The sequence below is a fragment of the Panthera leo genome, chromosome D1, assembly GCF_018350215.1.
Source record: "Panthera leo isolate Ple1 chromosome D1, P.leo_Ple1_pat1.1, whole genome shotgun sequence".
Taxonomy (NCBI): Eukaryota; Metazoa; Chordata; class Mammalia; order Carnivora; family Felidae; genus Panthera; species Panthera leo.
Genome location: NC_056688.1, coordinates 12258060 through 12280401, shown reverse-complemented (window position 1 = coordinate 12280401; position 22342 = coordinate 12258060). Strand labels below are relative to the sequence as shown.

The following is a 22342-nucleotide window of genomic DNA, read 5'->3' as shown; positions in this document are numbered from 1 at the left end:
CAACCCAGCAGTGCCCTGAGATTCTATTTATATGACGCACATTTTGGTGGGGAGACATAGGGATAACACACACACTTACCGAGGCAGAATATCTTGAAAAGATTTTTCAGAAGATGCCTAAGTATCTCATTTTCTGCAGAGTGTCTTGACCCAAAGTTGTAATATTTTTCTAGGTAATCCCGAGGGTTAAAATGTCTCAGATAAGTGTCCTTGGAGGTGAAGGTCGATTCCATTGCGTTTTGCTCCTGTGTCCACTCTTGCTCTCTCTTTCTCCCTCTCCTCCAGGACTCAGGGACTCACCCTGCAGAAGTTGTCTTTTTAAGTCTCAGGCTTCAATCCTTCTGTTAGTCCAACCTACCCCTTAGGGACTGTTATTTGGTTAAACACTAACTGGCAGAAACATCCAAGAATGTTCTGGCTGTTCTGGGAAGTGATGAAATTTTTGGGTAAGGGAACCTAGGAGAAGTGGGTGTGGGAAGGGGAGGGCCATGAGCTGTATGCAATTCTCGGCCAAGGGGTGAAGTTCAACTGCAGGAGAAAGCATCTGGGCTCATCGGGGAAATCATTTGACTCAGAGAAGAACCACTAAGGCTAGAGAGGTGTGTCATGTCCCCAGAGCACCATCAGTTCTTCTTGTAATGATTTTCCCAAAAAAGAGCCACAAAGAATGGTTTAAATTAAACAGTCTTAAAGAAAGCAAAGAGGGGAAAGAGGAGGATTAGGAAATGTCTTTAAGGGCTAAGAAATGTTGGCTAAAGAAGGAAACTCAGAGGAAATTTGGAAAGAGGGTAAAAGTAATTTTAAAAATGGGATGAGGCTTCCTCCAATGTCTAGGCAAGCCACAATCCTGTGATCCTCTCCTCATGCTCTCACATCCCTCCCTCCCCTCCCTGTACATCTGCAGAGTCCCAAAGCTACCAGTTTTCAGCAGCTGGCAACTACTTCCTCCCTAAGCCTCCCCACTCATTTCAATCCATTGAAATCCTGATGGTTCTTTCAAAGTGAAATGTATGTTCTCTACTTCCTTTAAGAATGCCTTATATTTCCTTTTCTGAAGCTCGCATTGCCCTTAGAATTCTCTCACCCAGCCAAGCCCTTGATTTTGTCATGTCATGTATTTGTTCCTGGTTTTGTCTGTGTCAATCCTTCTCCCAAAACTAATTTTTTACATGAATGATACACTAAGCTACCAGCTCCTTTAGATCAAGGACTATGGCTCAGTTCTCTTTGTGGTCCCCTGCCTATCACATCTACATAGTAGGTTTCAAAACACTGGTTGATGAGTTGACTCTTGTCATGTTGCAGCAAATGCAATCGCAGTGAGTGCCCTATATTCCATGAGTGATGACTTAGTAAGGGACCATCTGGCTACAAAGCAGAGAAACTCACTCAAAGAAGCTCAAGGAAGAAAGGAATTATTAACAGAATATAATGGAAACACACTGGGGCACCTGTGTGGCTCAGTCAGTTAAGTGTCTGACTTTGGCTCAGGTCGCGATCTCGTGGTTCATGAGTTCGAGCCCCACGTCAGGCTCTGTGCTGACAGCTGAGAACCTGGAGCCTGCTTCAGGTTCTTTGTCCCCATCTCTCCCTGCCCCTCCCTTGCTTGCATTCTGTCTCTCTCACTCTCTCAAAAATAAACATTTAAAAAAAATAATGGAAACACATTGCAGGGTATCTCACTGGGTCTCACCAACCGAAAAAATCATTAGGCAGCTAATTTCTATTTCCCTCTCTCTGTCTTTCTCTCCCTCCTTCTCTCTTTCTTTTTGTCTCTCGTTGGAGGTATAGGGTCTTGATTCTCCACAAACAGGCTTCTTTTGCTCATCTACTACACATTGCTTCATTCTGACTGTTCCAAATGGTGGTCTCTGTGCCTGACCTTACAGAATCTTCTAACCCATCTCCTCACAGCTGGCTAACTAGGTCTGCATGGTCCAAATCCACAGACCTTAGAGAGAGAACCTGTCTGGTCCAGTATGGGTCAGTCATCGATGCTTCTCAGTAAGTGTTGGGGTACAAAAGAGGTATGTGTGATATTAAGACTGCCCATTATAGAGACTTAGATGGAACAGACAAGTTGTCTCAGATTATGTAACTGTTGGACCTTCAAAAGTCAGATCACAGACTGGAAGCACGTAGAATCAACACGAGGTATCCTTGTGAGTGGCTCGGAGGCACGGCTGCTGCAATGCTGATTATTTCCTGCTTCCCCCAACCACCCTGGTAGTGGAGTACAACCACCAGGGAGCATCCAGAACTCAAAGTCAAAAGACACAAATTGCCATCCTGATTTGCCAACAATGGTTTGTATGACAATGGCAGTTAGAAAAACTAATTTTTGGGTTTCTGAAGCCTCAGTTTCAATAGGGATAATAATATAGGAGAAGAGAAAAATTCTCTTTTCCATCTTGGGATCTCTGGCTGGGCCTAAGAATTAAACTGACATGAGACAGATTAATAGGAGAAATGAATGTGAATCTTAGCAATATTTTACATGGGAGACTTCACAAGAGAATGAAGACCTCAAGATGTGGCCAGAGTGAGAAGCTTTTATATATCTTTTGACAAGGAAACAATCAATTTGTGAAGAATTGACAAGACAAAGGGGTTTGGCCTAGGGGTAGTAAGTGATAAATAAGTAACTAAGAAAGTAAAGATTGGCTTAACAAGGTTTGTACAGATTTCTCAGCCCCAAATTTCCTGTGTCTGGTGATAAGAATGCCTTCCTTCCTCCTGGTACAGAGAGGGTACCTTTCATATGGGACTTTCATCTCCTGCTTACAGGAAGAAAAAGGAGGATCAGAGCAACCTTCCTATACCTACTGTTTTTTAAATGCCTTTAATTCAAAATAATCAAACGCCAAAGTGACATGTTTTGGGGTTTTCTTCAATAGTATCTATTCTGTTCAGTGTTCCCTGTTCAAGGTATTGAGAAACTTAATTCATAGTTTCCCTTACACTGAGTCCTTACCTTGGGAAATGTCCCTTTTTCCACCCATGAGTCTGTTTAACAGGGAATTTTAAAAATAGTGGTTATGTAGCTTATATGTGGCCTTGATACAGTAGTACCCCTCGCCCCCTCGTCCCGTCATTAATTTTTTTCCTACCCTTTTCAGAAGCTGCCAAGATGGATGGTCAGAATCAAATTTTACTACAGATAGAAACCCGCCCCCGTGTTGGCCTGCTGCCCACTGTTCCATGAATGTCTGTTACAATTATGAACGTATGAATATACAAATACACACGTGGTGAAGACGTCCTTCCAAAATCAACAGCCTCTGGAAGCTTTTCTGGAAGGAAAATCTTCTTTTCTTTTTTAGGATTAACATATACTCTATGAAAACAAACTGTGTAATCATATAAAACAAAGGCCAGATTTTTAAATCAGATCCTGAACAGTTCAAACAAAAATTTAAGCGTGTGGCTTATTTCATTATCCCAAACTGAATTTTTCTTTTTTCCTTCTAAATGGCCCACTATGGAATTTTTCTTAGAAGCAATTAAACTAAAACCTCCAAATCCTTTCCTTAGTAGTTGTTATGAAAAAAACTAGAACCCCATATCCCGTGTCTAAGAAAGATGCATAAATGAAATGCTTCCTTCTTTATCCGGATTATTTGGAGTCTCCGGAAGTCTTAGTTTCCTTTTGGATATGAATTCAGGAGCAATTCAACATCCCAATGGTGAAATGGGACCAGTCCTTGAGTGGAGTTGCAACAGTACCCTCATGGGCATCGAAGGGCACATCTGCTCGTCCACTGGCCTTCCCACTGGAGCTAGATTCCACAGTGATTCTAACAGGCTTCAGTGAGCAAAGAAATTTAAAATGCCTAGGGTATTGGCTCAGAAAGGCAATCCTCTCATGGAGACAAAATGTAGTGAAGACAGAGTTCCAAAATCAATAGACTCTGGAAGAAACAAAGAGCACGAAGGAAATAGAAAGGGAGGAAGAGAGGCAGGGAGAGTGGAAAGTAGGGAAGGAAGGAAGGAAGGAAGGAAGGAAGGAAGGAAGGAAGGAAGGAGAAATGAAAGGACTCAAGAAAGCACATCACTGCCATCTAGCCTGGGAACTTGGTCTACTGGTAGCTGCTCTTCCCATGAGGTCAGTTGATAAAACATTTGCTTCATTACCTCAGGTCATGACCTCATGAGAAAATAGTTCTGCAATACTAGTGTGCAAACGATCAAGGTCTGAGATGAAAAAAAGAATGAAGAACAAGTAAGGACACTAACTTGTGGGTAATTCTAATGGATGTATAAAAAATAATGTCATATGTGGTTAAAAACAAGCAAGATGGAACTAAAATACACAATATCAATAGCCTATAAATTTCAGGGGAGGGTAAATACATGGAGTTGAAGTGTTCTGGATCTTTGAATTGTCCAGGAAGGGTAAGACCTTGCTGAGGGTAAGACGTTAGTTAGGCCTTGCTAAGTAGATTATGCATATTGTAATTCCAGGCAGATGATTATACACTGCCCATACTTCCTGAGCCTGAGAATTGTCTCTGGTTGTAGGAGTATGTTTGGCCCCTACATAGAGCAGGTGAGAAAAGCTGGGCAGCAGCCCTCAGGCCCTCACCCAGTGACAGAGGAGAGTTGCTGAATGATTATACTGGCTTCCTTGGTCCTGGGATGAGAATGCCCAAACAGGTTCTATGAACTCTTGCAGAGGTCCGCAGCAGAAGTGAGCCCCAGTTGCCCACAGCAGAAACTGGTTCATGAATGGGGCCTGATTGCCTTCCTTTCTTTCTTTGTCTCACTTTCCCATGCCCTCACCAGTGCTTTGGGGGATCCAAAGTAAAATACCTATACTGCAATCTTAGGCACCACAAAAATAACACAATCAGATTAGTAGAGGAGAGGAAATGGAATGACAAAAAAAAATTCAGAAGGAGGCAAGAACTAAGAGAGAGAGGGAAAACAACAACAACAACAACATAGACTTGTCAGACAAATATAAAGCATAAAATAAGAAGGCAGTCGATGGAGAGTTAAAGATAGATAAAAACATCAGTAAAAATATGTAATACGTGAGTAGCAGGATTCCTCGACTAGACTTAATGGATGCATATAAAATACTTCACCCAACACCTACACACGTGTTTTAACAATACAAAGCACATTAGAAGTTACCCTATACTAGCTTACAAAGCAAGCCTCCACATATTTCAAAGGACTGAAATGAAACAGAGTATATTTTTGACCAACGTGTTGAAGTTAAAAGCCAAAAAACCAAAAAGATAACTAGAATACCCTGATTTGTTTGGAAGTTAAGGAACATACCAATAAAGAACCTGTGGCCCCCAAAAAGCAATCAGAGTGAAAATTATAAAATAGTTTGAACTCAGTAGTAATGGAAGTACCACATATCAAAATTCGTGGGTTGAAGCCAAAAGAGTATTTAAGGGGGAACTCTAACCCTCAAATGTACATACAGTAGCGTAAATGGGGGTGTGGAAAGAAAATAATATCATAGAGAAGAAACTAATGAAATAAAAAGCTAAAATACAATTGGGAAGATCAGCAAGGCTCAAAAATCGGCTCTCTGAAAAGACAAATATAATTAGCAAATTTCTGTTTTTAATGATCAAGGGGGAAAAAAAACAAAGGAAAATGCACATACACCCAATGTCAAGAGTGAAAATGGAAACTTCATGGCATATGGTACAGACCTCGCAAAGACGGCTATTAGTTACCGTGAATAGCTTTATGCCAATATACCGAATATTTAGATGGAGACGTTCCCAAGTAAACGTACAACACATGCAAAGCCTGAACTGACCTGTAACCATCAAAGAACTTAAGTCGAACATTGTTCCTTCATGAAACCCTCCCGGCAGATGGCTTCACAAGCGAGTTCTAGCATATAGTCAAGGAATCGGTCATTTTATTTTTACCCAAACTCTTTCAGAGGATAGAAAATGAGAAAACACCCCTCAACTAATTTTATAAGTTGAGCAAAACCATAATGCCAAGGTTATTTATGAGAAAGAAAAATTACAAGCTAAAAATCACTCATGAACACAAATACAAAAATCCTAAACAAATTCTTGTCTAGTCCATAAAACAGCAAACACTTATATGGTGCTTACTAGGCGTAGACACCGGTTTAAGCATTTTGGATGTGTTACTAAACCTTACAATAGTTCTGTGACTTAGGTACTATTATCCCCATTTCAGCGTATAAGGCACAGAGAGGTTAAGTACCCTGCCCAGGCCACACTGCTAGGTAGCTGTATAGCTGGGGTTCAGACCTACAACAGTCTGACGGGACAGCTTATTCATTTAGTGGTTACACTATGACCAAGCGGGTTTATTGCTGGAGTACAAGGCAATTTAACATTCAAAAATCAATTAATGTAAGGGCGCCTAGGTGGCTCAGTTGGTTAAATGTCAAACTCTTGGTTTCGAATCAGGTCATGATCTCGCAGTTTGTGAGATCCAGCCCCACAGTGGGCTCTGTGCTGATTGGGTGGAGGTTGCTTGAAATTCTGTCTCTCCCTCACTCTTTGCCCCTCCCTCACTCATACTTTCTCTCAAAATAAATAAATAAATTTAATAAAATCAGTTAATGTAAATCATCATATTTACATATTTAAGGAGAAAGGTCTTCTGATCATTCAATAGATATATGGAGGTGGGGGGAGCTCAAAATCCATATTCATTCACAACAGTAACAATAAAAACCACTTGGCAAATGGAGAGTAGGATGGAACTCCCTTCATGTGAAAAGGATTACCTACAAAAACTTCAACAAACATCATACTTCATGATGACACTTTTAAAAGCTTTCCCTCTGAACTGAGGACCGAGGTGAGAATGCTAACAATTGCCAAGTTTTATTTCTTCTATCTTAACGATTACCAATGTTATTCAACATTCTACAAGGGGTCTTGGACAGCACCGGAGGTAAGAAAAATAAAAGGTAGAAGCATTGGAAATGAAAAAGTTAAAATTATTATTAAAAACAGATAAGATAATATATAGAGAAAATTTAAAATAATCTACAAAGAAACTACTAGAATATAAAAGTCTAGCAAAATTTCTGGATACGAAGTGAATATAAAAAATTAAATTCATTTTTAACCAGCAACAGTTATAAAATGAAATTTAAAACAGACTTCATGCACAATGGCATTAAAAAATGAGAAGTACCTAGGAATAAATCCAACAAAATATGTACAAGACATTAATGGAGAAAATTATAAAATTTTATGAAAAGACATTAAAGAAGACCTAAATAAATGGAGAAATAGACCACTTCATGGTTTGAAGGACTCAACATTGTAAAGATGTCATTTCTCTCCAAATTGATTTATAGACTCGGTAAAATCTCAATTAAAATCCCAATAGGTTTTTGTTGGAACTTGACAAGCCAGCTCTAAAATTTATATGACAGTGGCAAGGGCCAAGAGTAGCTACTCTTGAAGAAGAAAAATAAGGTAGGAGGGCTGGCTTTACCAGACATAATACTTATTATAAAGCTATAGTAATGAAGACCGTATGGTATCGGTGTAAGGACTGACAAATAGACTAATGAAATAGTAGAGAGCCCATAAACAGACCCATAACTTTATCAACCCTTGATATACAGCGGAGGTGATATCCCAGATCAGTGGGGGAAAAGATATACTCTTCAGTAAATAGTGCCAGGGTAATTGAGTATCCATAGGGGACAAGATGGAATAGGACCTTCTTTGCACACTAGACACAAAAATCAATTCAGGTGGATTAAAAACCGTAGACGAAGGGTAAGTCTCTGAGGATTTAGAAGGTAATGTAGAAGAATATCTTCATGACCTTAGGGGTAGAGAAGGATTTCTTAAACCGGATACAAAAAACCATTCATCAGAAATTTGAGATTTTTTAAGTTTGAGTATATTACAATTAAGACCATCTGTTCAACCAAAGACACATTAAGAGAGTAAAGAGACATACCACAGAGTGGGAAAAGTTCTCACAACTCATAAAACTGACAAAGGACCAGGATCCAGAATTTATAAAGAACTTCTGTGAATCAAAATGAAAATAAAGAACAACCCAGAAAACATGAACAGACCCTTTATAAGAACCCTATGAAAAGATGCTTAATCTCATCAACGAAATGCAAGTGAAGTCACAATGAGATACTACCTACAGAGCCATCAGATTGGCAAAAATAACGTCTGCCAGCACCAAGGACCTTGAGCACAGATATTCTCATGTATTTCTGGTGGGCAAATAAACCGGTGCACCGTTCTGGAAAACAGGCTGGCACGAACTAGGAGACTTGAGTTGGGCATACCCCATCTCCAGCAATTGCACACCCAGGATCATACCTAGAGCAAACCTGGCACAGGCACGTGACTGTTCTTAGCAGCATTGTTTGAAGTAGCCCCCAGCAAGAAACAACCTAAATGTCCAGTGACAGTCGAATAAATAAATCAGAGTATACAGTGATGGAACTGCACCAATTATAGCTACGGGTATCAGCGTGGATTGTTCTCCAAAGACGGAGAGGGAGAGAAACAAGAAGATACACATTTTTATTCCAATGATATAAAGCTCAAAACAGGCAAAAGTAAACAAGCTTATCTAGTGATGCATAAAGGAATGGCAGACTATAGAGAAAAACAATCATTACCTTAGACGTCAGGATGCTGGTTGGCTCTGGAGGGGAAGAAGGGGGTGCTACTAAGACCCTTCACTGTTCTATTTCTCAACTTGGGGGGCAGTTACCTGGTGTTCATTTTATATTCATCTTCAGACTATATGCAAATGTTTTATGAGCATTTCTATATATGATCAAGCTCATGATAAAAAAAAAAAAAACAACAAAAAAACATCCTGCATGTCTAGGTGCAGGACTGCTTTTGACATGTGCACAGATGTAGAGATAAAGAATCCTTGGTCATTTAGGTGGCCCCAGGTTTCCTCCCTGAGGCGTGCCCAGAGAGGCTCCTTTTACTCAATTTCACCCAATGGGGTTACAGCATTCAAGGGCACCGAAGGATAAATGACTGGTTCAACAAAAACGGGGCAAGAATGGTGGGGAACATAACAGAAACTACCACTCAAGTTTCCCTTCTCCAACACCAGAAAAAGTCTGTGCTTCAGACATCAAGGCCTACTTGAGATCAGAGGCCCGGAATGCTCCAGAAATGATTCAGACTCCCGTAGGCAGTGATCTCGCCTTTTACTCTCCCTGGCTTCTGCTTATCTCCAAGAGCGAGCCGCACCCCCAGGTACACCGCAGCAATTAGGAGCCTGCTTCTGCTGCCAGCGCGGGGCAGGGGTTTGCTCCTGCTGTAGAGATGGGCCTGCGCTGAGCCTCTTCCTCGTTCTCTGCTCAGACCAGAACTGAGGCCAGGTGTGAGGCCTGAGATTGGAATCCAAGGCAGAGCCAAATTGAGCAACTCCCAGAGTCAGAGGAACCAGCAATTTGGAGCCTTTCATGTGCTTGGTAATTAATAATAAACAAAATTACAAGCAAAATGATAACTCATCAAATTTGATGCGGCCCCACAGGGTCTGCTTTAGGTTTTAATGAATACGGATGGTGAGTCCAGGGATGATTCATCTGAGCCTTAATTGCAGTGAGGCGGGGAGCCCTTTCCTTGAGTCTATCACCTCTCTGTTCCCCTCTCTTGTTAGAGTCATAGCTCCCTGTGGGCAAGAAAGGAGGCTGTCCCATCAAAACGCGAGGGGGTCCTGTGTGTGCGTTTCTTAGGGTTCTAACAGCGCATCCTCTCACGGAGATTTGGGTTTTCAACCTAAAGCCACACAGCTACTGGTTCAGCCAAAAAGTTTAGTTCTCTACTTATCTATACTCACGATTTCCAGATTTCTTTTTTATGCTTATTTATTTTTCAGAGACAGAGTACAAGTGGGAGAGGGACAGAGAGAGGGGGAGACACAGAATCCAAAGCAGGCTTCAAGGCTCTGAGCTGTCAGCACAGAGAATGACGCAGAGCTTGAACCCACGAACAGCGAGATCATGAGCTGCCATCAGACGCTTGACTGAGCCACCCAGGTGCCCCGAGTCTCCAGATTTTAAACTGGCCACTGAATCCATTGCCTGGGGTGCAGGAAGCTTTGAGAAGGATGCCAGAGCAGGGAAGGAGAGGAAGGACACAGGATGCGAGCTCTTCTTGGAGGAGAAAAGAGAGAGCTGGGGTGGGGGTGGTTGAGGGAAGAGAAGGAGATTCCTGAGCCTCAGCTGGGCCCAGTTCCGTAATCCAGCAAAGAGGTGCCCAGCCCCAACTCACCCCCTTGGCATGGTTTGTGAACTGCAGCGACATGGCATTTGGGGGCTTTTGGCAAAGCTGGGGACCAGCGGCTTGGCCGCGGCAGGTGGCCGTCAGTAATGACCAAGTTCATGAGGCTAAAAATCATGGCGGGGCTTCTACAACACCCACCTGGCAAAAGCTGAGAACTGGGGTGGCTTCTGGGCTATACAGATGATTCTGCTTTGCTTCCCTGTGGTGTGATGTCCCTTTGTCATGCACTCACTTACCATAATTGCTACCTTCTGATTTAGGTCTATAGTCTCCGTTTCCACTGATTTTTTTCCCCCTTGTTTCCTGCTAATTGCCATTCGCAGTATAATACATATATTTGAAACACCTGTCCTGCCAGGTTAATGTATGTCACTCTTTTCCTCTGCGTTTAATACAGATGTGAAAAAGCAGCTAGTCTTACTTCTTGTGTAAAAAAGCTAGACTAAGACTTGATGTTGTAATTCTGCTGTTCTTGTACCTGTCTCCTGTTTTGTTTTTGAGAAACCATGAGGTCAGGCGATTAAAAGGGAATGCTTAGGAAACTGGAAAATTAGCAGTGATGGCTGACCGTGGGGTTTTCAAAAAAAGTTGAGGAGAGATGTCACAGCCTCATGGGAATCCGACTCAGTAAAGGAAACCCAGTCTAGGAAGTAAAAGCTGTGACTGTCTGTCTTCGGTCTCTTGTTAGAAAGCTTCGGAAAAGAACGTGTGTAGGGGGAGGGGATCCCTCCGTTCGATCCTATCTTCTTGCTCCCCACGCATCTCCCACCCTCCCGAGGATTTTCTAAGAGGTTTAGTGCGTGTTCTTTTCGTTATGTGTATTTCCGTGAAATAGGTACTGTTGTTTTGTATGTATATATCTTCATTTACATCGTTTTCACTGTGCCCTTAAGGCCCGTGCACGTGGCTATGTGGACATGTGGGCCATACCTTCTTGCCACTCCGTGACTTGAATCCCCCCATTTACGTATCTACTCCCCCAGGGATGGACACCCAGATTGCCTCTAACTCCCCCACACAACGTTTCTGTAGATGCCCAGGTCTCCTCTGTGCAGACCTGTGTGGGAATTTCCACAGGGTATATTCCCGGGAGTAGAAATGCTGAGTCACAAGCCAATTAAATATTTAATTTTAGTGAGAACCACCAGGGTCCGCCCCCCCTGACAAGCCTATACCAGTCTACATCCCCAGCAGCAGTACATGGGAGTTCCTGTAATCACCAACACACCCATACACACCTCTAACCCCTTACCAAAATTCTTGGAATGATCTACCTTACCAGTTTTTTCAAGTCCAATGAAAATACATGAAGTTACACAATTTTTTTAAAGTAGGCTTCATGCCTAATGTGGGGCTTGAACGCACCACCCTAAGATCGAGTCACATGCTCTACCACTGAGCCAGGCAGGTGCCCTTATAATTTTTTAAATTTCACCTTTCTCTAACCAATTGGAGCTCATCTAAGTGTGCACATCGGTGAGGTAAGTTCACTGATGTAACAACCCACACATCTCAGTGGCTTCACAAAGTGAATGCTGATACATCTCTGTTCACTTCACAGTCCGGTGTGGAGGGAGTCCGGGGAGGGATACAGCTCCAGGCGGTCAGACTTCTACAGTGCAGCTGTCTCATTTCCTAGGGGCCAGAGGTCTCCACTGGATTCTCTGCATCCAGCCCTTGGAGTAGGCATGAGATGCGTTCACATTCCTGGGGCCAGAACCCAATGCCCCAGCCTGAGGCAAAGGACCCAAGAAATGGGTGTGCCAGAGAAGAGAAGACAGAGAAATCAGTGAAGAGTTACACAATCTGCCACAAAATGTTTGCTAACTTTGGAGATTCCTCTTCTACCAATTTCCTAATCACACCCTCACTCCTTTTTTTCTCTGGACTTCCTCCTAGTCCAAATTTGTATATTTTGACTTGGCTGTTTTTTGTATATTCTAGAAGGTGTTGGTTTTATCCATTGCAAAGATTTCTTCCAGTCTGTCTGCCTGATCACTTTGGCTACGGGTCTATCATCAATCAGCAATCTAATTTTTACGTAACCTAGTTAAGCAGTACGTAGCCTTATGGTTTTTGTTTTTGAAACTGCGTTTGTTATTTGCTTACAGGCTTAACCTCTGAATTCCTCTTAAATGCACCTCGTCACTTGTTAAGGCAACATGTAGTAGAAAGTCCCAAAGGAAAAAGCCCACCCCAAAACTAATTGCCCTGCTATCAAGTCTTTCCCCCAGCATACAGTTTCTCACAATCCTATAGGTCCTAGCCTGGAAAAACTCAATTCTCTGAAGCTTCTGTCTGAATGTACAAAACTGTTCAGAAAGCCCTTTCTACTGGCTGGAGAGTTGGGTGACAGCCAGACCACAGAGCGCGTGCCATTAAAATGGTTGCAACCTTCAAGGGTGTTGCGTTGGAAATTTTTCAGACACACTGGAATGTCTTTTAATCTCCCTCCCCTGTTGTTTCTTGACTTTGATCTCTTGCTCATGTTTTCCCCTTGCCTAAAAAAGCCCTTGGCTAGACCTTCCTATCCTTAAGATAGGAAGCTTGGCTAAACCTTCCTATTCTTAAGACTCAACCTGGGCATTGCTTCCAGGAAGCCTTCTGTGACCTCCCTCGCCCCACCCCACATCTACGTTAACGCACCTCCTCTGTGTTCCCCAGTACCTGTCCTACTCTCGTGCGGAACAAACCACTCCGCGTGGCAGTGGCCATTTGCCCACCTAACTGTGAACTTTTTGGAAGAGCTGAAGCCAATTCTCCTTTGTTTCCTTAGCACCAGCATGAGACCTGACACTTGTATTGGCATTAATAGCTGTCGAGTGGATCTGATGGACTTGCTGGGCCCTATCCACTGCACTTGACCCTCCTGCCCCTGCCTCATGAAATTTGGGGAGATTTTCACTACAATAGAGAGGGCCCAGAAGAATTCCACTCCAGCAGCCAGCTAGGGCGCCTCTCCCTTGCTCTTTGTCCAAGCTACTAATGGGCTGATCCTTCAGCACAAGGACCTGGGCTTTAGTTTCTGTTGTGGAAGGGGAGGGGGGCATTCATCCTATATATGGTTGAGTGAAGGTCAGGGAAAATCAGGGTCCTCTGGCCGGGCCGTGGCCCTCCTCTTCCTGATTCCCACATTCAGAGGTCAGGTTGAACAGGAGAGCAGGCCTCAGGCAAACAAGGTTGAGGGAAGACTGTCCTCTGCCCCATGGACCTTGCAGTCCGCCAAGCTCAAGGCTCCACTGCCCCCTTGTGTCCGGAGAGTGAAGGACAAGGGAAATAATCCAAAACAGGTTTAGGACTGGTCCCCAGGGAGCCATCTTGCTGTCCTGCCTCCTTCCCCTGAAGGACACACTCACATACAGAGACACATGGTCAGGTGGACGGCCTGCCTCGTCTTCCAGGGGTGTGCCAGCCATCCCCCTCACTGCCTGCTCTTTCCCCTGGAGGTCTGAGTGCCTGGGATCCTCCTCTGGAAGCCAAAATAAGGGTGGGGGGGGGGGGTTTGAACATTGTAAAGGGGGTTTCTCCAGGGGAGGCTTGCAGACAGGATGGGAACAGGTAGGAGGGCAGCTCCCTTCTGCCTGTAGATTCTGCATCCAGAGGCGTCCTCCCCTGCAGCTTTGGGGAGCTCTGTTATAGAGAGAGGGACACTGCTGGGCTTGGCACCTCCCCTAGGTGCCCCACCCTCATAGCCCTGTCCAGCTGTGCCAGACCTCAGTCTAGGTCTGTCCATCCCAGCAACTGTCTGAGCCCTTCTCCCACCCCCTCTGCCCCGGTTACTCTCCACAGCACCTCCCTGCTGATTTCCTTCTTAGTGCTCACTTTTCTTTTTTTTTTTTTTTTTTTTGTCTATTCCTTTATTGTCTGCCTTCCCTTCTCCAAAGTTGAATGAGGGCAGGGCCTTGCTGGACTCATTCACCATATCCTCAGAAGACAAAACAGGGACAGGAATATAATGGCCACTTATTCTGTTTCCTGACTGAGGTTCCCCAAACATGACTGATGTCCCCGCCCCCCAAGGCTCCCACCTTGGCCAGGCTGCTTCTTCCATCAGAAATGCTTTCAACACCGCAGCCTACCTCCACCCCACCTTCTGTTTGCCTGGCGATCGGGTACTCACTGTGAGTTCAAGACTCACTTTAAACATTACCTCTTGGTTACTGGAGGGGGTGTGGGAGGGAGGATGGGCTAAATGAGTGAGAGGCACTAAGGAATCTATTCCTGAAATCATTGTTGCACTAGATGCTAACTGATTTGGATGTAAATTGAAAAAAATAAAATTAAAAACTAACTAAATAAAAATAAACATTACTTCTTTGTGGTGTGCCTGGGTGGCTCAGTCGGTTGAGCATCCGACTCCTGATTTCGGTTGACGTCATGACCTCACGATTTGTGGGACTGAGCCCCACATCGGGCTCTGCACTCACAGCGTGGAGCCTGCTTGGGATTCTCTCTCCCTCTCTCTCTGCCCCTCTCCCACTTGTACTCTCACTCAAAATAAATAAATAAAACTTTAAGAAGAAATATTGCCTCTTTGTGATGCCTCCCTTATCTCCCCCAGATTAAGAATGACCTTCTGTGTGCCCTCCCCTCTTAACACTGCTGTCATACCGTCTGTGAATGAGCCCAACAAGGGCAAGAATTGTGTCATATTTGTTTTCACCTTCTTAGGGCCTGACAAATGGCAGGTTCTAAATGAGTATTTATTGATGAACTCTGATTACCCCCTGGAGAGTCCAATGCCCTGAGCTACCTTCCTATCCTTCCTTGTCCCCCAGCGTTCTCTCATAGGGATCCCGCCCTCCAGGCAAAGAAAACATCACATCATTTACCTGGTATCTTCCTAAGGCCATGTTTTTTAGCAGTAGAATTTCTTCCAGTGGGAGCACTTTTCCAACCAGCACCCTCTCTTAAAACTCATCTTGGCTACCACTTACTCCGTGACACCTTCCTCAGTCCCTGAGCAAGAATGAATCCTGCCCAGTGGCGTGGTTCCCATCACCATCCCTCTCCCAAATAAAGCCTGCCTTGCAGTAGAGTCCCAGGCCTACTCAGTGTCAACTTAACAAAAGTGTGTCTCTTGTTACTCCAGTGAATCGTAAACCCTTTCCGTACTTTCCAGGCCACGAGCCACATCTTGCACATATTGGTATCTCTCTACCTCCCATGAAGCCAAACACAATGCTCACTCACAGCCCACAAAGTTTAAGGGGTAACTTGAATATCACGTAAGGGAGTCAATAGCTCCCTGAGGTGACTGCCCGTGTAACTGACACCAGGACCCCAGGACCCCAGGGGAACACACCCCGGGATGCGTGCCCACACTTGATGCAGTGAGGTAGAGCATTGGGCAAGTCGGTCCCACTGAGACCACCTGTGCCTGGACACCCTCCCCATATGCCCACCCACCTTGCTCTTTGCTTTATGTTTTCCAGCCCAGCCCAGCTTTCTGGCTGCACGCTCCAGTGTGCCCTTGGAGCTCTCCTTGGAGGAGGTGCGAACACTCAGCCCCTGGGTGCATCTACTGCCAGCTTTTAGTAGCTAACTCCTGATCTGATCCTAGCCTTTGAGAGTCAGCTTCTCCTATCACTCATGTGGTGACACCATGGAATGGATCTGACCCACCCTCTACAACCATCATCAGCACACACACACACACACACACACACACACACACACACCCATAGCCACATATACACACAAGAATATACACAGATACACAGACATGGGGTAGAATGTGATCAAGGGCTTAGATATGGCAAAACTGTGTTTACTGCGAGGACCAGCCCTGGGCAAAGTTTCTGACACACCTAGCACAGTGTCCAGTATTTCGTAGGCACTCAACAAATATTTGTTGGATGAACAAATCACTTGCTTACCCATCTCCCAACCCCTGCCAATCGTCACTGCTTTGGCAAATTCTCTGCCCACTTGAAACGCTGGTCTGCTCTACCATGCCAGTGCCCAAGGTGTTTTATCAGAGATCTCCAGGGGCAGGGCCCCAAATTTTGCACCCAGGTGTCAGTTTTTCCTGCTGAAGTTCAGCAAACACAGCATGTTCTTTCCCCTCTGGGTCTCGGCACATGCTACTGCTACTGACAATTCCTGCTCTCCACAGACTATTCCCGCCCCGTTCTTTCTCCTGGCTTCCTCCCGCTCACCCCTCCCATCTCCTGGATCTGCTGCTACTTCCTTCAAGAGTCTTCCCCAAGGGCCCCGTGCCCGTCCGCAACTGGCTTAGGTGGGTCGCACTGGACAAAAGAGAACAGCGCCTCCAGCTCCCTTTAGAACTGCTTATTACCGGGGCGCCTGGATGGCTCGGTCGGTTAAGCGTCCGACTTCGGCTCAGGTCATGATCTCACGGTCCGTGAGTTCGAGCCCCGCGTCGGGCTCTGTGCTGACAGCTCAGAGCCTAGAGCCTGTTTCAGATTCTGTGTCTCCCTCTCTCTGACCCTCCCCTGTTCATGCTCTGTCTCTCTCTGTCTCAAAAATAAATAAACGTTAAAAAAAATTAAAAAAAAAAAAAAGAACTGCTTATTACCTGCACCTGCAAGGTCAGTGAAAACACATACGCCATCGCACACGTAGCTGTTCAGCAGGTGTGTTCATGTTATATATTTGGGGTGTCACAGGAAGCCTGGGGAGGGGTCTTATTATTTGCATTTCAGAGATGGGGAAACTGAGGCTGTGAGATACAAATGACCTACCTATCATCACAAGAGCCAAGTACCAAAACCCATGTCTTCTTGCGCCAAAGCCCGCGTTCCTTTCATTTTGTGGGACGGGGCGGCGGTGTCATCAGCAGGGGTGAAGCTGCAAATGATGAATGAGCTCAGAAGGCGAGCCGTCCCCAGATGCCTCAAGGAGGAGGGCACGGGGGACTCTACCCTCTTCGCTCCCATGCAACCCCAAGGTGCCCTCAAAACTAGGGGAGGCCAAGCTTTATTTTCTGGCCCAATTCTTCCCCAACCCCGGGACGTTAGTGGAGTATACTATGAACCTCTCTGTTTGAGAGGAACATCCCTAATTACCTGGCAATCACATATAATAAGACTCTAAAAGCATTTGCTGGCAAGGAAAGAGTTCTAAATAAAGCCAACTGAGCGCAGAGGGAAGGAAACGGGGTGGCCAAATGACCCCTGCATGCTCACCCCCCTTCCAAGTCCAATACGTCAGTCATTTCTCTGGGCCACGACGACGAACATCGCGGTGTAGTCTGACTGCTCATCCGACATGGTCTCAGCTGCCCGCGGAGCCGTCTCCAGCTTCTCGATGGTGAAGCCGGACTTCTGCAGAGCCTCACACACGAATTTCTCCTTCAGGGGAAGGCAGGGGAACTTCTTCGCCCCCACCATGTAGAAGGTGGTATCAAAGCCCCCGCCCAGCACCAGATGGCCCCTGGGCCGGAGCAGGGTCCTGATGTGGCGCAGGGCAGCCCGGAAGGCCTCCTGGGTGAGGCAGGCAGCCTCAAGGCACAGGGAGGAAAGGACGCAGTCCGCCAGGGGCAGGACTGCAGGTTCCAGGGGCTGTTCTTTATTCACATCACACTTGAGCACCTGGGTCACGGTTCTCCTTAGCCGCTCCTCCTTGTCAGCCCACTTGTCTCTGAGCGGAGGGAAGAGGGAAGAGCGGCCAGCGGGGTCAGGCTCATCGTGTGAGAGGCGTATGTCACTCCCGCCATTCTCTGCCTTCCACACAGACTCCCGGAATATCAAGTCACCAGTCTTACAGACCAAGAAACTGAGTCCCAGAGCGGGGCACGGTTGTGAAGCCAGCTGTGGATAAAGTCAAAGCCGAGGACCTGCAAACCCTGACCCCGAGGTCGCTGCTCTTTCCACCCGTGGCCCCTCGCTGAGCAACGTATGCCTTGTGCTTGGCCTATTCTGTCTCCACTCGGTCCGTGTTTAACACGACCCGGGTAAGTACAACCAGAAATGGAAAGCCAGCCTGAAATCAGCTGAGCAAAGCTATAATGTGAGCTTGGCCGACTTTGCTGGGTCCCCCAGGGTCTCCCGGTGTCTCTTGGCCACCCCACTCGACCTCCTCATCGCCTCATACGTTCTCTTCTTACCTACACCTGTTCTCAGCACACGGGGCTCATTCATACTGAGGTATGCACGGGGGCAAGCACTTAAAGGCTTACCCTTTCCAATTCTGTATTTTTAAAAAGTCACAGTCTTAAGCAAAAGGAATAAGAATCCAATGTACATCTGCAACCGTCCTATCTAACTGGGGAGAGTGGTATTTGGGGAGTGGAGGTGCTATGGTGGACCTTCCTGGTGCCCTGAAATGATCCAAGGTAAGTAGATTCTGTTCACTTGTGCAAGATGGGTCTTAATTCTAGGCCCAGCCCCTGCGATCTACAGAAAGATTCCCCAAGTCTGGAGCCACCTGGAGGTTGTAATTGGAACAGCAGGGCCACCTGCCAATCAGAACGGCTGTCTGCCCTCAAACACCAGCTGGCTGCCACCCTGCTCCATCCACATCGGCCTGGGGTCATGCCTTGGCATTCTGGGTAGGCGCTCGTGACAATTCCCTTCTGGCTCTGGGTCTGTCTATAGCCATCTGTTTCTGTTCCCTCTTTTTGGTCTTTATTGTATTCATGTCACACTCTTCCTCCTTTCTTCTTCTTGGAACCCCACTAACTTCCTTCCTTCTTAGTCTCCACCTGCCTCGCCATTTCCACACGAGGCCCACGATAAATTCTTGATTCGGACAGCTAAGTGCAGCTCGCATCGTGGCAACCCCAAAGCAAACAACAAACCCCTTACCTGTCCCCCTCAAGCTCACACACATATTTCACCACTGGGGACCAGTCGAACGCCCCTGGAATCTTCTTCAGCCACTTTTCCAGCTCCAGGCGGTTCTTGTCCGTGTAGTCAGTGGCGATTATCTCCTCAAAAGACTCGCAGGCGGAGAGGAGCTGGTAAATGCTGGGCCCAGAGCCAATGTCAATCAGGAGCTTTCCTTTCAGCCCACCTGTTTTAGAACAGACACATTCTAAGCCGTCAGCACCAAACCACAGCTCTGAGGGCCTTCCCAAAGGCTCCGCTCTCTTTCCCACTTGGAGAGGCTGCGGGGAGTCGACCACCGGGGACTGTAAACTCCAGCGTTAGGGATTTCGCCTGCCCGGACAGCCTTGGGCGCTACATCACACAGTGCCAGCACTGAGCATGGGGAGCGTGGTAGGAGGGGAGAGTGAGCAGCAGGAGAGCCTATTTGGGGTGTGTAGGGGGGACAATTACTAGAGAAGCAGCTTTGTCATTTCAACTGCCAATTTAGCAATGTAAATAAGTGTTCAGAGAAGAAATCTGGTCACATTTCCGAGGACACTGGCTTCCACATTCCAAGCACTCTTCGCTGAAGGGTCCTATGACCCCGAGACCATCTATAACATTCCAAAGATCAATCAGCAAACATTCATTGAGCACCGCCTGCATTCCCAGAAACTCTCTTAGCAGTGTGAGGACTAAATGGGGAATACAGACCTGCCGGCAGAGTCCTTGGCCTCCCCTTCTCTCCAGCCAGGGAGAGACTGGGTTAACACAAAATGGCAGCAGCATTTGGAATATGGCAAGGGGCTTCCGAGATAAACAACAAGGCAGCAAGGACAGAAACCCAGCTGGACCGAGGGATCCTGACCTGCTACTGAACTGAGCCTGCCCCTTTGCTCCTGGATTCTGCTGCTACATTTTGTTTGTTTCCCCTTCATTTGTGTTACCTGGAGGCTATAGTGGCAGATAAATTGAGCAAGCATCAAAAGTTTCAGAAAATGTGATAGCAGGAGATTGTTAATTGGGGAAATTCTATCTATTGGGTTATGTTTCCTTCTCATGTGAATCATGAAAAGATCCCCAGTATTTGATTTTAATAGTTCGGGGTGCCGAGCACCTTTCTTCCCCTAGGGGCAAATCTGAGAGCCACCCACCCACGATGTTTTCACGAGCCACAGCGGTAATCACACAAAAGAGCGAACGCTTCCTACACTGAACTTGGAAAGAGGCTTCCTACACTTTCTGATGCCCCATGCAGCTTCTTTTGCCAGGGACTTCTTTTGCTAGAAGATAGGACCACGCAGGACCATGAAAGATCACAGCTCCTCAACTTCATGGGAGGAGAAAATCTTGTCCCAGAGACCTCAGAAAGGTTTAGGCATCCCACCATGTACCATACATCAAGTGCATCTAACCTGGTCCCATAGAGCAGTTCTACAAACTCTCCATCCAGGTCGAAAGTTCCAGTCAATTGGCCACCCTTCCCCCCCTCCCACCTCTACCCCCATCCTGAAACTTGCCCTAGGGTTGAAGAAGACGAGCATCTGATTTAAAATTTGCATCGCCACCCTTCCCCCCACAAACCTCCTCCAGGGTTCAAGGAAACTAGCACCTGATTTAAAAATGGTGTTGTAGTGTTTTAGCAGGAAGTAGAGGCAATCATCACCCACAGGGCTCTGGCCCATCTTGAAGTAGTCCAGGTAGACCATGGGTTCAAAATACGTCTGGTAGAAATCCAGCGCTGTGGATTCCTGAAGAGCCATAGAGAATCCTGAGTTTGTCCAGGAAGGAGCAGGCAGCCTGATGCTCTGGGGCCTTCTTAATGGAGTTCAGACAGTCACTCCGCCAGTCCTCAAATACTCGGGGAAAGACCAGAACAGCCAATGAAAAGCACTCCCCGAGCCCTCCTCCCTTCAGCCATTTGCCTTTGCCACACTTGGCAACTCCCCTCCTGTTCTTCAGCTCCCTCTGCAAGTAGTCGACCTGCCCTTTCCCCCACCCCAGCCCCCAGGCTTTTCAGTGGATTTGGCTTGTGCAGCAGGATTTCTAGGCTCTCCTGCTCCACTGTATCGGATCCTCTTCTACAGCGGCTTTGCAAACTATTTTGAAAGCATGTCCAGTTTTTAAACTACTCCCCTGTGAACCGCCAGTATCTCTGGCTGTTAATAGGATGGATACATCTTAGTTGGTTTTTGATCTTCAGCGTTTTGGGTTTTTTTTTAATGTTTTAAAATATTTATTTTTGAGAGAGTGAGTGAGAGAGAGACAGAGCATGAGGAGGGGAGGGGCAGAGAGAGAGGGAGACACAGGATCCAAAGCAGGCTCCAGGCTCTGAGCTGTCAGCACAGAGCCCGACATGGGGCTCGAACTCATGGACCTGGAGATCATGACCTGATGCTTAACCGACTGAGCCGCCCAGGTGCCCCAATCTTTAGCGTTTTCTGAATTACACCCACTCCCACAACACACGGTTTCTGCCCCAGACAACTTGTTGGATGCGGACAATATTTAGAAAGTAGAGAAGACAAGAAGAGCAGGTTTTAGTTGAGGGGTGAAGAGGACAAGATGATGAACAGAGATGGATTTAGTTTCAGCTTGAGGCTGAAAAACCTAAGCTGACCCAGATCCAAGTCTGGACTGCACAGAGAGATCTGAGCTGGAGCTGCCGATGTGGAATGAATGTGCAAAAATTACTTATTCTATAGCTGAACTGAATTTCTTCTTTGAGTCCCATTCAGATCATGGCAGACGTTACATCTCAATCACTCAGAGTCCTCCTTCACCAGGCCAGGAAGTGGGGAATTTATGTGGCGCCAGGCAGGGGAAGCTGGCATTTGTCCACACTGCTGGCATCTACTAAGATTCCATTGCATAACCCCGTCTTAGATTACTGATTAACAAGGGTTGCAACATCCCCTTTCGGTAACCTCCAGGCCTCTGTCTCTCCCCATGCCCTATTTCCATTTCCCACTCAGAAACAAGGGAAATCACTCTCCCACTCCCGCAGGATGCTCTGGGCTGTGAAGCAACCACAGTAACATTCCTTCTGCTCTGGTACCATATTGAGAGTCTGGGGTTTTGACCCTTCCTAGCCCATAATCAGGGAAAGGGCCATAGGCTTCGTACGTTCACATTTTCTTCAACAAAGAAGGATAGAGGAGATATTAAAATGGAATTAATAACACAAATTTGGTTGATTTATATGTTGAGCTCTGTAGTCTGAAAACAGAAAGTAAATACCTTTTGTTAAAGCTGTCCATGGAATATTCAGGAATTTACTGTATATAAAACAACAGAGTAATT

At 46.0% G+C, this 22342-nt stretch overlaps 2 protein-coding genes across 6 annotated transcripts in view; both read right to left on the bottom strand.

Annotated features, from left to right (window-relative positions):
* Positions 1-19110, bottom strand: part of LOC122199678 (nicotinamide N-methyltransferase) — a 36323-nt gene extending 17213 nt beyond the window's left edge. Inside the window, exons 1-2 of one of the 2 annotated variants that reach the window (XM_042904942.1) lie at positions 19037-19110; positions 80-301 (exon numbers count right to left, since the gene is read on the bottom strand). In XM_042904942.1, the coding sequence (XP_042760876.1) occupies positions 80-233 (154 nt within the window). In that variant the 5' untranslated portion in view covers positions 234-301; positions 19037-19110. Of the gene's footprint in view, positions 1-79; positions 848-19036 lie in introns of those variants that run through there. The other variant, XM_042904941.1, reaches the window with a different exon arrangement.
* On the bottom strand, positions 251-20883 carry NNMT (nicotinamide N-methyltransferase). 4 transcript variants are annotated; one of them, XM_042904946.1, is made up of 4 exons: positions 20652-20883; positions 19037-19244; positions 17417-17870; positions 251-301 (listed from the first exon to the last, which is right to left on the bottom strand). In XM_042904946.1, the coding sequence occupies exons 1-3, from the start codon at positions 20800-20802 to the stop codon at positions 17438-17440; spliced, it is 792 nt and encodes a 263-aa protein (XP_042760880.1). In that variant the 5' UTR covers positions 20803-20883; the 3' UTR covers positions 251-301; positions 17417-17437. The 4 variants fall into 4 exon arrangements, with proteins under 4 accessions (XP_042760880.1, XP_042760879.1, XP_042760878.1 ...); XM_042904945.1 differs by lacking the exon at positions 251-301 and adding an exon at positions 11637-11998; XM_042904944.1 differs by lacking the exon at positions 251-301 and adding an exon at positions 16755-17078.
* Positions 20884-22342: the final 1459 nt, after the last annotated feature.